This window comes from Microcebus murinus, chromosome 16, assembly GCF_040939455.1.
Source record: "Microcebus murinus isolate Inina chromosome 16, M.murinus_Inina_mat1.0, whole genome shotgun sequence".
Lineage (NCBI taxonomy): Eukaryota > Metazoa > Chordata > Mammalia > Primates > Cheirogaleidae > Microcebus > Microcebus murinus.
Genome location: NC_134119.1, coordinates 27300095 through 27316323, shown reverse-complemented (window position 1 = coordinate 27316323; position 16229 = coordinate 27300095). Strand labels below are relative to the sequence as shown.

General features: G+C 50.9%; 1 protein-coding gene across 1 annotated transcript in view; it reads left to right on the top strand.

Moving 5' to 3' along the window:
* TGM3 (transglutaminase 3) overlaps positions 1-15814 on the top strand; it is a 42472-nt gene extending 26658 nt beyond the window's left edge. The window contains exons 8-13 of the mRNA XM_012755010.2: positions 2624-2727; positions 4920-5165; positions 8345-8653; positions 10694-10851; positions 14646-14779; positions 15205-15814. Of these exons, the coding sequence (XP_012610464.2) occupies positions 2624-2727; positions 4920-5165; positions 8345-8653; positions 10694-10851; positions 14646-14779; positions 15205-15352 (1099 nt within the window). The 3' untranslated portion in view covers positions 15353-15814. The remainder of the gene's footprint in view (positions 1-2623; positions 2728-4919; positions 5166-8344; positions 8654-10693; positions 10852-14645; positions 14780-15204) is intronic.
* The last annotated feature ends 415 nt before the right edge of the window (positions 15815-16229 follow it).

Sequence of the window (16229 nt, the reverse complement as noted above, 5' to 3'; positions counted from 1 at the left end):
TTTTTATATATATATATCAGTTGGCCAATTAATTTCTTTCTATTTATAGTAGAGACGGGGTCTCGCTCTTGCTCAGGCTGGTTTTGAACTCCTGACCTTGAGCAATCCGCCCGCCTCGGCCTCCCAAGAGCTAGGATTACAGGCGTGAGCCACAGCGCCCAGCCGTACTTGTTCTTTTTGACAGCTATTTGATATTCCATTGCATGGCTGTGCCACAATTTATCTGGCCAATCCCTTATTGAAGAACTTTTCCGCCAACATTTTTGCTGTTCTAAACAATGCTGCCATGGACATATTTATATGTACACTTATGTGCACTCATGTGAGTTCTTCTATAGCAGAAATTCCTAGACGTAGACTTACTGGCTCAGTGGGTATGTAGATTTTTAATGGTTTTTTAGACTCATTGCCAAATAGCTCTCCACAAAGGTCATACCAATTTAAACTCCCACCAATGGTGTATGACAGTGCTTGTTATCCCACCTGGGAATGAATATAACAGTGGGTATCATCCTGTGCTTTAATCTCTGCCAGTCTAATAGGTGTAATCTCTGCATCTCTGTAATGGTATCTCTTTGACATTTTAATTTTCCTTTGATAGTAGTGAGGTTAAAACTATTTTCCTACATTCAGTGATCATTTGTATTTCTTATAAAAACTGCTTGCTCATTGCCCTGTACTGGTATGCTTTTCTTTTCTTTTTCTTATTGATTTATAAGTACTTTATAATATTAATATAGCAAATCTCTATCTAGCATATATGTTGCACATGTTTTCTGTATTGATTTTTCTCAATCATTTTTCTCTCTCGTCTTAAGAGTAGATAATTTCTATTGATTTATTTCAAGTTTATCGACTCTTTTCTCTGTCATCTCTATTCTGCTAATAAGTCCATCCATAGAATTATTTAACTTCAGATATTGGTTGTTTTTCCAGTTGGAAATGGCCATGTGGTTCTTTTTTTATATTTTCTATTTCTTTGCCAAGAGTTCCTCTCTTTTCATTCATTATGAGCATATTTCCCTTTATTTCATCAAGCATAGTTATAGTAGCTGCTTTAAAGATTTTGTCTAACAATTTCAACATCTGGCTTATTGTAGAGTTGACCTCTGTTGATTGGGTTTTTTTTTTTCCTTGAGGATAAATCACATTTTCCTGGTTCTTTGTATGTTGAGCAAGTTTGGTTTGGATCCTGGATGCTGCTATTTTGTCTTTTGTTCTAGCAGTCCACCTTGGGCAGACTCCAACTGCAAACGGTCTCACCTAAAGTGGACAGCAGCTCCCATGTCTGTTCAGTTCTTTTATCTTTAGCTGAACTGCTGGTCATCTGCCTCGTGCATGTAAAGTTCAGGGGTCACTCAGAGGTTTGAGAAGTTTCCTTGACTCCCTCTTTCTAGAACTCCCTCCTCACTCTCCAGCAATCCAGATTGGCCTGGGCCCTGTTTCCTGGTTCCTCATGTCAGGAAGCTGCAGTGTTGTTACTGCCCTGTGCTATACCCCAACAGTGCCCTGTCCTTAGGACAAAGCCACAGAAAGTACAGCTCACCCCACGCTGGTGGATTCCTCCAAGTTTTGACTCCGCTTCAAAATCTTCCTCCCATTTTCACTCTCAGGCATTTGTCTTTTCTATTTTTTCTTTCAGAGTGTATCATTATATGCAAAAGGGTTCGTCTGTTGTGAGTATATCCTCCATCCCAGAAACAGAACTGCAAGGTTTTTGTTTGTTTATATGTAACTTGAATATTTTTAGATAGTCAAATGTGTTTTTAGATAGTCAAATGTATTTTTAGATAGTCTTTTCTTTTATGGCTTCTGAAATGGGTGATCTGCTTAGAACTATCTTTTCCACCTTATGAGTATTAAAAAATGTTTCTTTCATGTTGGCTGGAACTTGGATTTATGTTGGACTTATATTTTCTCCAAGTTGAACTGAAAACTGTCAAGGGCAGCGTTAGCGTAGTTTCCGTGGGAAATGGAGAGGAGGGGAGAAGACGGCAGAGTCCAGGGACCCAGTGAACAAGATTGACCTTGGCGAGCGGGCTGGGCCCGGTCCAGGAGGAGCAGTAACTGACGTGTACAGACTGAGACACAGGCAGAGAGTATTTGAGGACTGGTCTACTTCCTTCTTCAGTGTAGACCCCAGCCAAGAGGCAGTGTGGCTCTCAGCCAGACTTGTCGCTCCGGTTGCAGCCCCATTCATTTTCAGCCCACACCAAATACAGAAGTGTGCCCCAACAGGGCTCCGAGACAAAGCTGCGTGGGTTGCTGGATGGGTAGCTGGCTCCAACCTAGATGTGTTCTGCTCCCCAGAAGGGCAGTGGAGTGTGGAGGTCAAGGCTTTGGCTTTGGAGTTATGCATACATGGGTCCAAACTTTGACCTTGCCATTGTTAGCTGCTTAATTTCCTCGAGCCTCAGTTTCCCCTTTTATGAAATGGGCATCAAAATAGTACTCATTTCACATGCTGGGAGGATTTCCATGAGACGATGCTCACCAAGGCTTAGCACAATAGCTGTCCCAGGGTCAACTCGCTTGATGTCTATCAGGGCAAAGATGTGATGTTTTGCCCATCACCTGCTATGTGGCCTTAGGCAAGTTCTGCAGTCTCTGGTTCTGTCTGCAGGAATTTCCACGTCTGGAATGAAGCCTGGTTTACACGGTCTGACCTGGGCCCCTCGTTCAATGGATGGCAGGTGTTAGACGCCACCCCCCAGGAGAGGAGCCAAGGTAACCCTCCGCCAGCCCTTTTCTGGGCGTGGCTCTAAGTCATGAGCCTCTCAGTTATTTACAGCAGTGGACAGCGGCACAGGGAAGTAACCCAAAAGCCCTCCCCACCTCTGGAACGCACAATGGGATTAAAGAAAAAACATTTTAAAAATAGATTTCTCCCTTCTAATTTTGTTTGGCTCGGGCTGCCATTTAAATGAGTGCCTTCCCTGTACCCACACTGGCTGCAGTTACTGCCACGGAGACCCTGGCACGGGCCAGGTGACAAGGGAAAGAAGCCTTGGTCTGCCAGTAATGATTTCCCTGCACCACCTGTAGCAGCCTGTCCCTCCCAGTGCAGAGCCTTGTGGTTCCCTGTTGCCCTTGGGGTCGGTCCACACTCCCCTCCAACTCCAGGCATCCCTGATCACAGCCCAGAGCAGCTCCCTCTGCCACGCCCCTGTCCCAGGCCTGTGCTCCTGCTCTGGCCTCTCTCCCACTTCCCTCCCACGAGGAGCTGAGTCCCAGGCTCTCCAGGGATTTTTCTTCTTCCCTTCTCTGCTCTCCAGCGCATGCCTTGTGTGCTTATCTTCACTTTCAGTCATTTCTTTCAAACATCAAAACAATGATTTATGAAGTAATATGTGAACATAGTTGGAAAAAATTCAAACTGTTCTAAAAGGACTTCAGTGAAAATTGTCTTACCCCACCCCCAACCCCTAACCCCTTCATCAGAATTGATGGGTGTTACCAGATTTGGGAGGTAGAGAGTCACCTTGCAGATAGATATGTTCAAACTTTGTTTGAACGATTGTTCAAACTTTTCATTACAATCCATTGGTGGTAATAAAATCAGGTTAGTGGGTTGTGACCATCATTTTAAGAAATGAAAATGAAATGGAATGGGAGAAAAAGGGAAAATAAAATAGCATGGCCCATTAGATACAGCAAGACAATAGTCCTGTGAAACTTTTGTTTCAGTATCAAATGTGTAGGCCGGGCACGGTGGCTCACGCCTGTAATCCTAAGCAAGAATGAGACCCCATCTCTACTATAAATAGAAAGAAATTAATTGGCCAACTAATATATATAGAAAAAATTAGCCAGGCATGGTGGCACATGCCTGTAGTACCAGCTACTCAGGAGGCTGAGGCAGCAGGATTGCTTGAGCCCTGAAGTTTGAGGTTGCTATGAGCTAGGCTGACGCCACGGCACTCACTCTAGCCTGGGCAACAAAGTGAGACTCTGTCTCAAAAAAAAAAAAAAACGTGTCCCAAGACATCAAATGTATTTCTTTCTAGGGGTCATGGTACAAACAAATTGAAAGTTGCTCATAAATCAGTCTATCTACCTATCTATCTATCATCTATCTATCTAATCTACCCATCCATCTATCCATCTATTCATCTATCCATCTATCTCTTTATCTATCCATCCATTCATCCATCTGTCTATCCATCCATCCATTCATCATCTATCTATCCATCCATCCATCTATCCATCTATTCATCTATCTCTTTATCTATCTATTCATCTATTCATCTATCTCTTTATCTAGCCATCCATTCATCCATCTGTCTATCCATCCATCCATTCATCATCTATCCATCCATCCATCCATTTATCCATCTATTCATCTATCTCTTCATCTATCTATCCTTCCATTCATCCATCTATCCATCTATCCATCTATTCATCTACCTGAGCTACCTATGCTGAATGCTGAGGGGAGGGAGATAATGGTCAGGCTTGGGAGCTCAGAGGAGCAGGAGACCCTGTGGGCTGGGAGTTCGGGAAAGTCTTCCAGGAACAGGAGGGTAACAACCTTCTAGGGCAGAATGATTTGCAAAGGTGAGAAAGAAGCAGCTTCCCTGAGCACAAGACAGCAAGACTTTAGGAAACAGACCAGGGACAGTGGGTCAGCACAGATGAGGTATCCACAGGATGCAAGGTTGAGCTAGTATTATGGAGAGGGGGAGTGTGACCAGGGTGACATTGCAGAAAGATAACAATAGCCCGGGAGGTCTCTGCTGAATACCAAATGAGCGGGGCAGCCAGTCAGGGCTGAAGGAGTTTGGCAGGGCAGAGGCAGGGGGTGGGATGGGGTAGAGTTGGGGGGCTGTGGAAGGCCCTCAGAGGAGCGGGCCCTGGGTGGGCTCTTGTGGGGGGGCCTCACCTTGGCATATATCCAACCTCTGCATCCTGGCCACCAGGGGTGTTCCAGTGTGGCCCTTGTTCAGTCCACGCTGTCCGAGAGGGTGACGTGAAACTGGAATTCGACACGCCCTTTGTCTTCGCGGAGGTGAATGCTGACCGCATCAACTGGATCCAAGATGTCTCCACCGGCAAAGAGAAGAAGAATTCTGTGGACACACGCTCAGTCGGCAGGTACATCAGCACCAAGGCGGTGGGCAGCTACTCTCGCATGGACGTCACGGAGAAGTACAAGTACCCAGAAGGTAGGAGGGGTGCCACGCGGGGATCCACGGTGTGGGGACAGCTTTGAGGGTGGAGAGGAGAGAAGGCCTCATCCTCTGGCGCATTCCCGGCCAGCCCCTCCTGAATGACAGGGCTGCTCCGGCACATCCAACACCACGGCCGGGGTCGTTTCCCGTGGGGACTGAGCTGCCATGGCCAGCCGCAGTGGCAGCGGAAGTTTGCTGCAGGGCACAGGTGGCTGACAGCTCAGTTCCTCTCCAGCTGTGTCCCTTTCTCAATTGTACAACTGGGTGACAGTACCGTGGGTGAACATCACATAGAGAGACCGGGCCCTGTGGAAGGCCCTCAAGGGCTTTTGGAGAGATTTCTCAGTGGCTCTGCTCCCCTGGCCTCTGAGAAACGGGTGGGAAACACCATCTGCACAAAGAAATGGACAAAGAGACCCAGAGACTGGGCTTGTGCTGTGTGCACTCAGAGGCCTCCCAAGAAACCAGATGAGGTGTGATTACACGGTAGGGTGAATACCTGAGTCCCCGAAATCACAGGCATCCACCCAAGTGCTGGGTCCCCCAGAGTCACCTTGGAAGGCCGGTTGCCTTGGGGCTGTCTTTATTCAAAATGCATTTGTTTCTCGGAAGTTGCTTTTGAAACCAGCAGCACTGATCGCTTTGAGGATTCTCAATGGTGATAACAGTTCTGCGTTTGACGTGAAGTTCACTTTTAGATATGTTTAGCGCTTTCTCTAGCAGGCCACAGTCACTCCTTAATGAGCTCAACATTTCACTCTTTCTAAAATGCTTCAAAATAGTTGATTCCATTGATCCTCATAGTCTTTTTTGAGGAGTCAAGAAAAGTGCTCTCGTAAAGGCACCTGCAGTACCCCCTAAACCGAGCCCCAAATCTCTGAGCAACACTGGCTGTTGGTGTTGGCTAGAATTTACAAAAGAGGAAAGCTGAGCACAGGGGATGGGTCTGACTCCAAGTCCAGGTGGGTGACTGTTCCGGGGACTAGTGTTTGTGGACGTTTGGGCACCGCCCTACAGTAATGAGATGGGCACAGCCTGCCTCTATGGGCCATTTCCAAGGCTGAGGTCAGAAGCACCTTCTCCCAGTCAATGGCTGTTCTCAGTCTGGGCCCTTCTGACAGCATGGGGCATGCAGGGCCCTGGGGGTGCAGCAGAGAACACCGCAGAGGAGGCTGGGGGGATGAGGTGGGGAGGGCAGAACTAGGACATGTATTTTCAACCATGTCTTGAGGTAGAAACCAGAGTAGGGGGCCAGGGACACAAATCTCAGGGTGGAATGTGAACCCCAGTCCTAGTGCTCATGACTGTGACCCCAAGCATGTTCCCTGGGACCCCAAGCATGTTCCCATGATCCCTGGTTTCCTTACCTGTAAAATGAGAACAGCAATGCCTGCCTCCAGTGAGACTTAAATGAGCTAATGCACGCAGAGTGCCAAGTGCAATGGCTGGTGTGTAGTAAGGACTTGAGAAATAGCAGTGGTAATCTTTATCAATTTGAACATCTATAGCCTCACTTAAACAGTGACCTCCCAAGGTGACTATTTTGCAGGCACTGCTGACATAGAGGTATGATCCCATGGGGTTCCTTACCTTACTCTCACCCCTCAGTCCTGCTTCTTGGGGCCTCTGGCTGTTCCAGATAACCCTCCTAAACAATGGAGAGGAGCCAGGTGTGGCCAGGTTGGGGGATCCCTGCAGGACTCCTGGCAACACCCTAGCCCCTACGTGACAGCAGGACAGATCACCTGCCTGATGTCTCCCAGCTCTTCTTACCCAATGACACCAGCTTGTCTTTGAGGGCCCCAGGGAGGAAAAGCTCATAAAATGGGTCGCTACGCACTGACGCAACAGCAATACCAAAGGGAGAAAACAGCAGCAGGAAGCTTAGTCTTGAGTAAGCCCAGCAGGTGACCTATATAGGCATCGAGGCTCTGAGCCTCATTGTGCAAACACACCTGCTTCGAGGTCCCAGGCACGAAGGTTCAGGTCCCTACACAGCCTTCAGCTCTGGGTGTGGACTTTCAACTCCATCAGAGGATGGAAAGGCACCAAAAGGAACCCAGCCCACCAGGCGCTATCGGCATAGGTAATCTGACGGCCGCCTCCTCTTCAGTAGGGCTCAAAATGGGAGGAACCTTAGACCAGGGGTCCAGACACCCCTCTCTCTCTCTGTCTCTAATCCTCAGAGTGGTCTGGGCCGCTTGCTCCCCCTCTTAGGGCCTTAGCTCTAGCACGATGGGTTAGGATGAGTTGGCCTCTGCAGTCTCTACCCGTGGTTACACGGAACTTAGGGGAAAGGGCTCTCTGAGTTGCAAAGTGCTTATAATAAGTCATCTGGTGCCATATAAATTTCACAGGTCGGTTGCGGAAGGTGGAGGACCATGGGTATGGTTGGTCTGCGGATATAAATGTGGCAGTTCTTCTTTGTGTACCTCTGTCTGTGTTCCTGGAGAGGCAATACTTCCCCTTTGTAGCAGATCCATCTTCAGGCCGAGGTGGAAGGTCCCGTGCGGACTGCTCGGTCAGCCTGGCTCAGAGGCTCACAGGTGGCTACTCAGCACCTTGTGCCCCAAGTGCCATCTTAGGGCACTGCGGGTCACTTACACCTTCACTTTAGCAGCACCCGTAGCCTGAGCGAGTCAGAAACCTCATTCTATCATCCAGCCCTTGCACTGTGGAAACCTGGAATCTCTCGACAGTTTGAACTAGTCATAACTTGGAACCACGCTAGCCGTGGGATGTCCTTGTCCACCGGCAGAGACCCAAGTGTCACTCTTTCACTCTTGCAGCACCTTTAGGAACTAGGTGGAATGATGTGGTGAAGTGATCTAAACATTTCTAAACCATAACCTCGGTTTTTGCTTATGAACTTATTCTAACCCTTTTCAGCTCAGGTTTTGTTATCTCTTTAAAAATTATGTTTGTTCTTTAAGTTTCACCAGACCCTTGATCAAAGAAAGAAATCTAACTTAATGAGCATAAGCAAACAGTCCGGCCACGTGGTCATTTTGTGCAGGTGCGGATGCGGCTTTCTCTACGGATTCTCAGGCGTTTGGAACCGACTGGAAAAGCGCCCGCGGCCGGCCGGTTTGCACCTCGGGCTGCGGGACGCTGTCCTGCGCTCAGATGGCCACCCCGTCCCTGAGCTGCTCCTGTCTTTTCCCACCACACAGGTTCCAGCCAGGAAAGACAAGTGTTCGAAAAGGCTATGGGGCAACTTAAGCCCAGTGCATCGTTTGGCCCGACGTCTGCAGGGAGGTCGGAAGCAGAGGAGCAGGAGCCCAGCATCTCTGGGAGGTTCAAGGTCACGGGCATTCTGGCAGTGGGCAAAGAAGTCAGCCTAGTCCTGCTGCTCCAAAACCTGACCAGCGAAAAGAAGTCGGTGAAAGTGAACATGACAGCCTGGACCATAGTCTACAACGGCACGCTTGTGCACGAGGTGTGGAAGGACTCGGTCTCAATGTCCCTGGGCCCCGACGAAGGTAACTCATCCTGCAGCTGGGTGGGGATGCACGGATCCAGGGTAGTTGATAGTCTGTTGGGGCTGGAGGGTTTCTGCCGGGCTTCCGGTCAGTCAGCTGGCTGGGGATGGGGCAATGAGTGGCCCCAGGGTTAAGCCTTGGGCTCCGATGCTTTGGAAGTTGCTGTCTCTGCGAACAGCGCAATCCAGGGTGGTGCCAACTAAAATCCTTTTACGCCCTGGGGGAGAAAGGAGGGAGGCTTTGGCAGGTCATCGTCATGGCATGATATCCCTTACAGGTGTATACCACCTGGCAGGGTTTGCAGAGCACGTCCTTATATACCACTTCATTTGGCCTTCTAAAAAAGGTTTTAGTTCCCATTTTATAGAGCAGAAAACTCAGGCTTAGAGAGATTTGTGACTTGCTTAAGAGATTAAGTATCCTCGCTAGTAAGTGACAATGCCGTATCTTGGTCCTAGGCTTCCTCGTGCTAATCCAGCGCCACCCTGTTTGCTATGTTGTATTGCTGCCACCCCTTCCCACCCCACCCCCACCCCCACGATAGGTCACTTCTCGGATCTGCCCCTGGAAGGGTGGGTGGCAATAACCCTTGCCCCGGTTCCCCCACAGCTGCTAGGGGTGGGTGGAGTTAGAGGTCTGAGCATTTGGGAGGGACAGTGACTCCTTGCCCCTGGGTAGCAGGGATGGGACAGAAACAAGGTGGAGCAGAGAAAGGTTGGTGCCATGCAGGGATTAGGAGGCAGGTGTGCCTGCATCGACAAAATCCTGCCAGCTGTTATGAAAAGTTTGCACTTACAAAGCAGATTAACAAGGGTGGGGTGGTTATTTGCTTCACATGAGGAACTAATGGAAACTGATTAATTATACAGCCCATCTTGAAAGCATTCTGTCTGCAGAGTAGCCGAGAGGTGTCGCACCTGTCGAAGGCAGCGTCCCCATGGCAATCTGTCTTCTGGCAGAATTTTAGCAGAAATCTTCTCAAAGTCAGAAACGATTTCCTGCTCTGATTTACCTTTGAAGCTCAAAAAAGGAAAAAAATATAAAAAAGAAAAGAAAAAGCCATTTTCGAAGGTCAAAAAAATTCATGAGAGGGAACTGGTTGAAGAAAAAACACATCCTTTGCAAGAGACAACAGAGTGGACTGGGAAGGGGGTGGGGACCGAGGCAGGGGAAGTGTCCTAGAGTGCTGTGGCCAGTGTGTACCTGCTGGGTGACCCTGGCCAAGTCTCCCTCCCTTTCTGAGCCTCAGTAGTGGCTGAGCCCCAGCACTGGGCAGCTGACGCAAGGGCCTGAACCGTCCACCTTCAGGGCAGTCGTGGCCAGTTCTTCCAGTGCTAAAAGCAGAGGCAGCTTCCTCCTCATGGTTTTACCTAAAAGAGCAGCTGACACCTTTGGCACCCAGGGCCACCAGCATGACAGCCTGAGGGGGGGCAGCACCCAGGACCATGTTTTGCCCGAGGAATGGCAAGAGGCGCCAAGGGTTCTCTTAAGGGAAAGGTGGGGCGTGCTCAGATGGTGCAGGGCCAGGTGAGGGGTCCGACCATCATCCCTAAGGCAGCAAGGAGCCATGGACGATTTTTGAAGTGACATGATTTAGAAACAAAACAAACCTAATCTTCTAAAGTGTTTTCTGGCTGGCGTAGGGATGGTTTAAATGCAGGAGAGACCCGAGGGGGACTGAGGTTCTGGATGCTGTTGCAATAGAGGTGCAGGTTATTAGACGGCCAGGAGGACCCGAGGCATTTATTTAGCCAATACCCGGGCTTCCCTTCCTGACTATTCTTATGTCATCAGCAGGCGGGATTGCTGTTGTCACTAAACAATCAGGTAGCATTTGTGTTCTTCCTCTGCCCCTTAGAAGGACATTTGCCCACTGACATTTTCCAGGGTGGGGCGGAAGCAACCCATCCTCCCGGGCATCTGCCCAGCCAGCCAGCGTCCTGGTCTCCCGCTACTTGCCCAGGCTTGGCGTCAGTTCTGGAGAAGGTTCCGAAGTCATCCCCACTCCCTCTCACTCTGCTCCCTCGCTCCCCCTTCCAGAAGCGCTGCATCCCGTGAAGATCTCGTACGCTCAGTACCAGAACTACCTGAAGGCGGACAACATGATCCGGATCACAGCCGTGTGCAAGGTCCCTGGCGAGGCGGAGGTGGTGGTGGAGCGGGACGTCATCCTGGACAACCCCACCCTGACCCTGGAGGTAATGGGGTGGGAAGGGGGCCTCCCCGAGCCAGCCCAGCCCCCACCCCCCATGAGCCTCCACCTTCCCAAACCACAAAGGAAGGTGCTTCCCTGCTGGGAGGGCAGAGAACTGGGCCCAGCTCGGCTCCGACATCTGCCCAGTGGACCAGCCAAGAACCCCCACTCAGGCCAGGGTTCTTGCCCCCTGTCTGGAGAGATACACAGGCACGTTTGCCTGGTAGCTTCTTTGGTCCTAGTTCCAGACCCTCTGGGAGTTTCAGCCGAGGAGGGGCTGCAGGGAGCTCGTTCACCACCCACTCAGCTGCCGAGCGTCTGCTGTGTGTGGGCTCTGCCAGGCTTGGGAGCCACAGGTGTGCGTGTTGCGCACGGCAAGCTGACGTGTCCTTCTAGGACCACAGCACAGCCCCTATTCATGGGCCAGATCAGAAACGGGCTGACCCACATGCATCTCTGTCACCCTACAGAATTGTGGACTCCTAGTAGCCTAGTCCAATGCCTTGGACCCTGTCATTTCACACATGAGTAAACCGAGGCCCAGAAAGAAGGGAAAACAGGTTACTGCCAGAGCCAGGGTTAGCCTGTGACTCCTAGCCCATGCCATTTCCAAGCTGTCCTGGTACTTCAGTAGCCAGCAACTGCATCTCCAAACTGGTTGAGAACAAGGACTCCTCTTTTTCTGCTTTTAGGGCTCGCTTTTGTTTGCAGACTTCATTCCCAGGCTTGTGGGGCTTGCAGGTCTGTGGGAGGCCCGTGGTGCAACTCTTGTCCCTTCCTCGGCACCCAGCAAGAACACCTGTGCTGGCCTTCTGGCCCCTGGGCTCAAACCCCCCCAGCCCAAGTGGATGGCACTGAGCCAGGCAGCACAGATCTGAGGCCTAAGAGGCTGGACAAGGACAGGCAGACAGATGGATAGAGAAGATGGGTGTTCCCCTGGGCTCCAACCTCATGCACCCAGCCCCTCTCCTGTCTGCTGTATCCACCCTCTGCCCCAGCCGTCTCAACAGCTTATCCTGTGCAATCACAGTGCCACTGGCTTCCCAAGTCCCAGATCACTAGAGGAGCTGCAAAAGTCATGGCTGCCTTGCCCTGGCCCCACCTGCCCCTAAGCTGCAGCCTAGCTGCAGGGGTTCCAGACCTCAGACAGAGAGCAGGGGGGCCGGGGTGTCAGTTCTGATGTGGGGTCCAATTCTCCATGCAGCTGCCTACGATTTCACCCTGTCATGGTCCTGGTTAGTCTGGACTGTGCTTCAGAGTGGGAGACTTGGTCCCTGACCTGAGAGGTCAGGGAGCCAGTTTGGGGGCAGCAGAGAGAGACAGGAGATCAGTCCATGTAACCAAATGGGCCTGGCATTGTACCTGAGCCCCTGCATGTATCAGCAGTGACACTGGGCAGGTCCCTTAATCTGAGCCTCAGTTGTCCAGCTCTGTCACAGGGACAGTAAAGTCTTTCCCCTGCACACATCCTCAGGGATGTCTTTCCTGACCCCACACCCCACCATAAGGCCTGCTCCCAGTTATACACCCTCAGAACCTTCTGTCCTCCTCCTTCACAGCATTTGTCCCAGCTAAAAGAATATCTTTCTTTGTGCAACGACATGGTTGTGGTCCCCTACCCAGGTGTAAACTCCACAGCAGGTGCTACCTCTGTTCTGGGTTCATCACCGTCTCCCCTGGCACAGTATCTTAGTAGATAATCAATATTTGTAACAGAGAAACAGCCCCTTCCTCAGGGCAAGATTGGAACAGAGCTTCTTGGCTCTGGGCTTGCATTCTTCCCTGCCCAGGGGAGAGCTGTCAGTCCGCGCTTGTCCCCCGTGGGGAAAGCCTGCCTCTCCTGCCTCACGAGGCACTTGCAAGAAACACTCCCCATGTCTGTTACCGCCGGGGGCCCACCCCAACTCCCAAGCCCAGAAAATGACGCTGGGTAGCGGCCAGTTCACTTATGAAAACATTCTGCATGAAAATGATCAGTGTTTAAGTGAAGTTAGTTTTTTCCCCATTATATTCCCTTTTCCAATATCCTCAGACATTCTTACAGTTATCTTTTATTTGGCACTTTGGTCTGGCATCTTTTGGATTTCCATAGCAAGTCTAATTTGTCTCTAAAGACACTATAATGTCTTTAGAAAGGAAATCAGAATACATACAGGCTAGAAATGTGCCATCGTGAACTCTCTTATTTAATCTTTAAAAAAGACTCTTCCTTCTCCACTCTGCTTAAGCCTGCCCAGAATCAAGACATTCTTGTCCTGATTGAATGAATCAGTGCATAGCTCGCTCAGAGCAGGGCACAGGGTTTTAAACTAGGGAAGGTGATCTGAATGAAAAGATAATCACTTGGGTAAAACCCCATTATCTCCTCTGGCACTGATTGGCAGTTAGCATGGAGGACCTTAGACCATAGACTCAGACCATAAAATCTGAACGCTGTTCCAAAGGGTGATGTTCTTCAAATTAACCCATGACCTGTGGCTGTCAAACACAGGTTTTTAGTGGCCCCCTATCCTCTCCTGTGGGTGCATTTACAGATAGGAGAGGGTGCTAAGCAGAAATGAAGAAAGAAACACAAATTTGGACGTTGCAAGGCAATCTCAAATTAGATATCAATGTGGAAAATATGACCCCATTTCGGTTGCTTTGTTAGATCCCAATAGCAGGAAATTATGCTTCACCCTTCAAATTATGCTTTACACTTAAATGAGTTCTACGGGACAAAGATCATGGTCTCAATTATTCACAAATTATTATTATGATGATGATTGTGCTTCAATTATTCACAAATTATTTGTAGGTGTTGCAGAGCCTATCAAAAAAAAGCGAAACCTTTGAAAGTAGCTGGGCCCTGCTGTTTCTAGCGTGCGAAGTTTCAAAGTTGTTGTATCAGTCTGAACATCAGCTTTGTCCCGGTAAAATGGTTGCTCTGAGGATTAGTGGCAAGAGAAACAAAAGCCAACCTAACAAAGCAGCAGCCTCCAGCGATCCTCAAACAGAAGAAAAGAAATCCACTGGCCCAATAGAAATTTCACTGTGTATCTCCCATATGCATTCTTCCCTGTCCTGTGGGATCTCACTGGTTCCCTTCCAGGAGGGGCGGATGCCTGTTCCTCTTTGGCACATGAAGAAGTTGAGGCCCAGATAAGTGACTTGTCTGCCCTAGCTTCTCGGCTGCATCTTGGCAAAGCACAGCAGCTTCAGTCTTTGTGTCTGAGTACACAGTCCTGGTTGCTTTTTTGACCCCAAACCCAGGCTTCACCTTCTCTGACCCCTGATCAAGGACAGTGAGGTTACATGTGAGAGCCAGGGGGTGGGTTGGGGTGGGGTGGTGGCCTCCCAGGGGCGAGGTTTGAGACTTTAAGGGAAGAAACAGGACTGTGAGCAGGAAGTTTAAGGAAAGTCGTGTTGTTAAAATCAACCTGAAGACGTTCCTAGCCCTGGGAGAGGCCGCGGTGGAACTGGGCTGTCCTGGGACACGAGGGCTCCCCTCCCTGGATGAGCTGAGTCGGGCAGGGAGGTCCTGGCGCTCTCGGCCACTGCACTGTGCCCCTTCCTCCTGCGAGCCTGGGTTCCCCATCCATAGCACGGGCGATGGCGATGTCCTGGGAACCCCCTGCGTGGACATCGGGAGGCTGTCTGACACAACGTGCCTGGCACCTACAGGACTAGATACGTGGCCCTCCCTTCCTCTGTCCTCAGCGACGGCCTCCCCTTCACCAGGCGCCCCTGCCCAGCCTCATCGGGTGGCAGGCAGGGGCTGAGCAGCGGGGTGCTGACTCGGCGCCCCTCTCTCGGCAGGTGCTGGAGGAGGCTCACGTGCGGAAGCCCATGACCGTGCAGATGCTCTTCTCCAACCCCCTGGACGAGCCCGTGAAGAACTGCGTGCTGATGGTGGAGGGCAGCGGCCTACTGCTGGGCAACCTCAAGATCGAGTGAGTCCCAGGCCCGAGTGTCTGTGTGGGGACAGTGGCAGGGGGTGGCAGGGGCCTGTGGGGCCCCGGGCAAGGCAGACAGAGCTCCCTTTTGCCTTGGGTTCTCTACTGTTCTGGGAGTCTTGGAACTCGAGAATCTGCCTTTGCATTTGGTTTACCAAACTTGAACTCCTGGGAAGTCCAGGTCACCACAGCTAACACTGGCCCTTGGGGCTAAGAATATTTGGGAGATCATGGGACCAACCAACCTCCCCATTCCCCTGCTGAAGTGTCCCAGGGCTGGAGGGGCCTGGTGACCCAGGGAGGCAGCTAGAGGGAGCTAAAGCAGCCCAGCCCCCACCAGAGCAGGCAGGAGGCCACAGAGGCCCATCGAGTCCAAGGTCCATGCATCTCGCATCAACACTGACCCGTGTCCTCCCCATCAGCGTGCCGACCCTGCGCCCCAAGGAGCGGTCCCGGGTCCGTTTTGAGATCCTGCCCACCCGGAGTGGCACCAAGCAGCTGCTCGCCGACTTCTCCTGCAACAAATTCCCTGCGATCAAGGCCATGCTGTCCATCGACGTGGCCGAGTGAAGGGCCGGGGCCCCCCGTACAAACTTGGGTAACACAGAGCAGGGAGGGCTCACCTGTGGAGTGAGGCCCCTGCCCATGCTATCCAGCCTGGGAAACCCACTCTGTCCCCCAAGGCTGCCGGATGTGGACATCAGTCTCCAGCACACTCTCCCTCCCCTCCCCCCAGGTTGGCTGGGTCTACCCTGGCCCATGACTTGGTCACTTTTGCACGTTCCCTGGCTGCTTCTCCCGAGGGCCTGCTCTGGGAGCCCCACGCCCTGCTCATCCCTAACACCCTTCAACGCTGCAGGACAGACCGGCCTGGACTCAGGGACTCTCCGGGTGAATATGGGGCAGAAGCTGGCCTGGACCGTTTGCTGATCCTCAGCCTGCAGTTGGGGCATTCCAGGGGGTGCTTAGTCACCTGCCACGGCATCCACACCCTTACACTCAAAATAAATATTAAACCAGTGCAGCCACGTGGCACCGAGTCTGCCAGACTACTGTTTCCCCTAAGGTGGTAAAGGAGAGAGGAGAGCTGGGGTCAGCCCTTCTGGAGAAGGGATGAACTTGGGGGGCCTTGCTCCCTGTGTTCCAGTGTCCAAGGGGAGTGGGCTTGTTCTGCATGGCTCCAGGGGCAAAAATAGGAAGACATACAGCATATTGACCTGCTGCAAAAAAAAAAAATAGGAAGACATTTCAAGTCAATTTAGGAAAATTTTCTAGTATGATGTCCAAAAATAGAAGAGGCCGCCTTGGGAGACAGCTCCTTGTCACAGTAGGCTTCAGTCATTCTCTGTGTGGCCAGCCAAGCTCTTTAGGGTTGTTCTACATGATTCAGTGTAAGAAGTGACTTCAGAGTCTTTGCTGGAACCCTCTGGCAGAGCAGGCTGCTGGT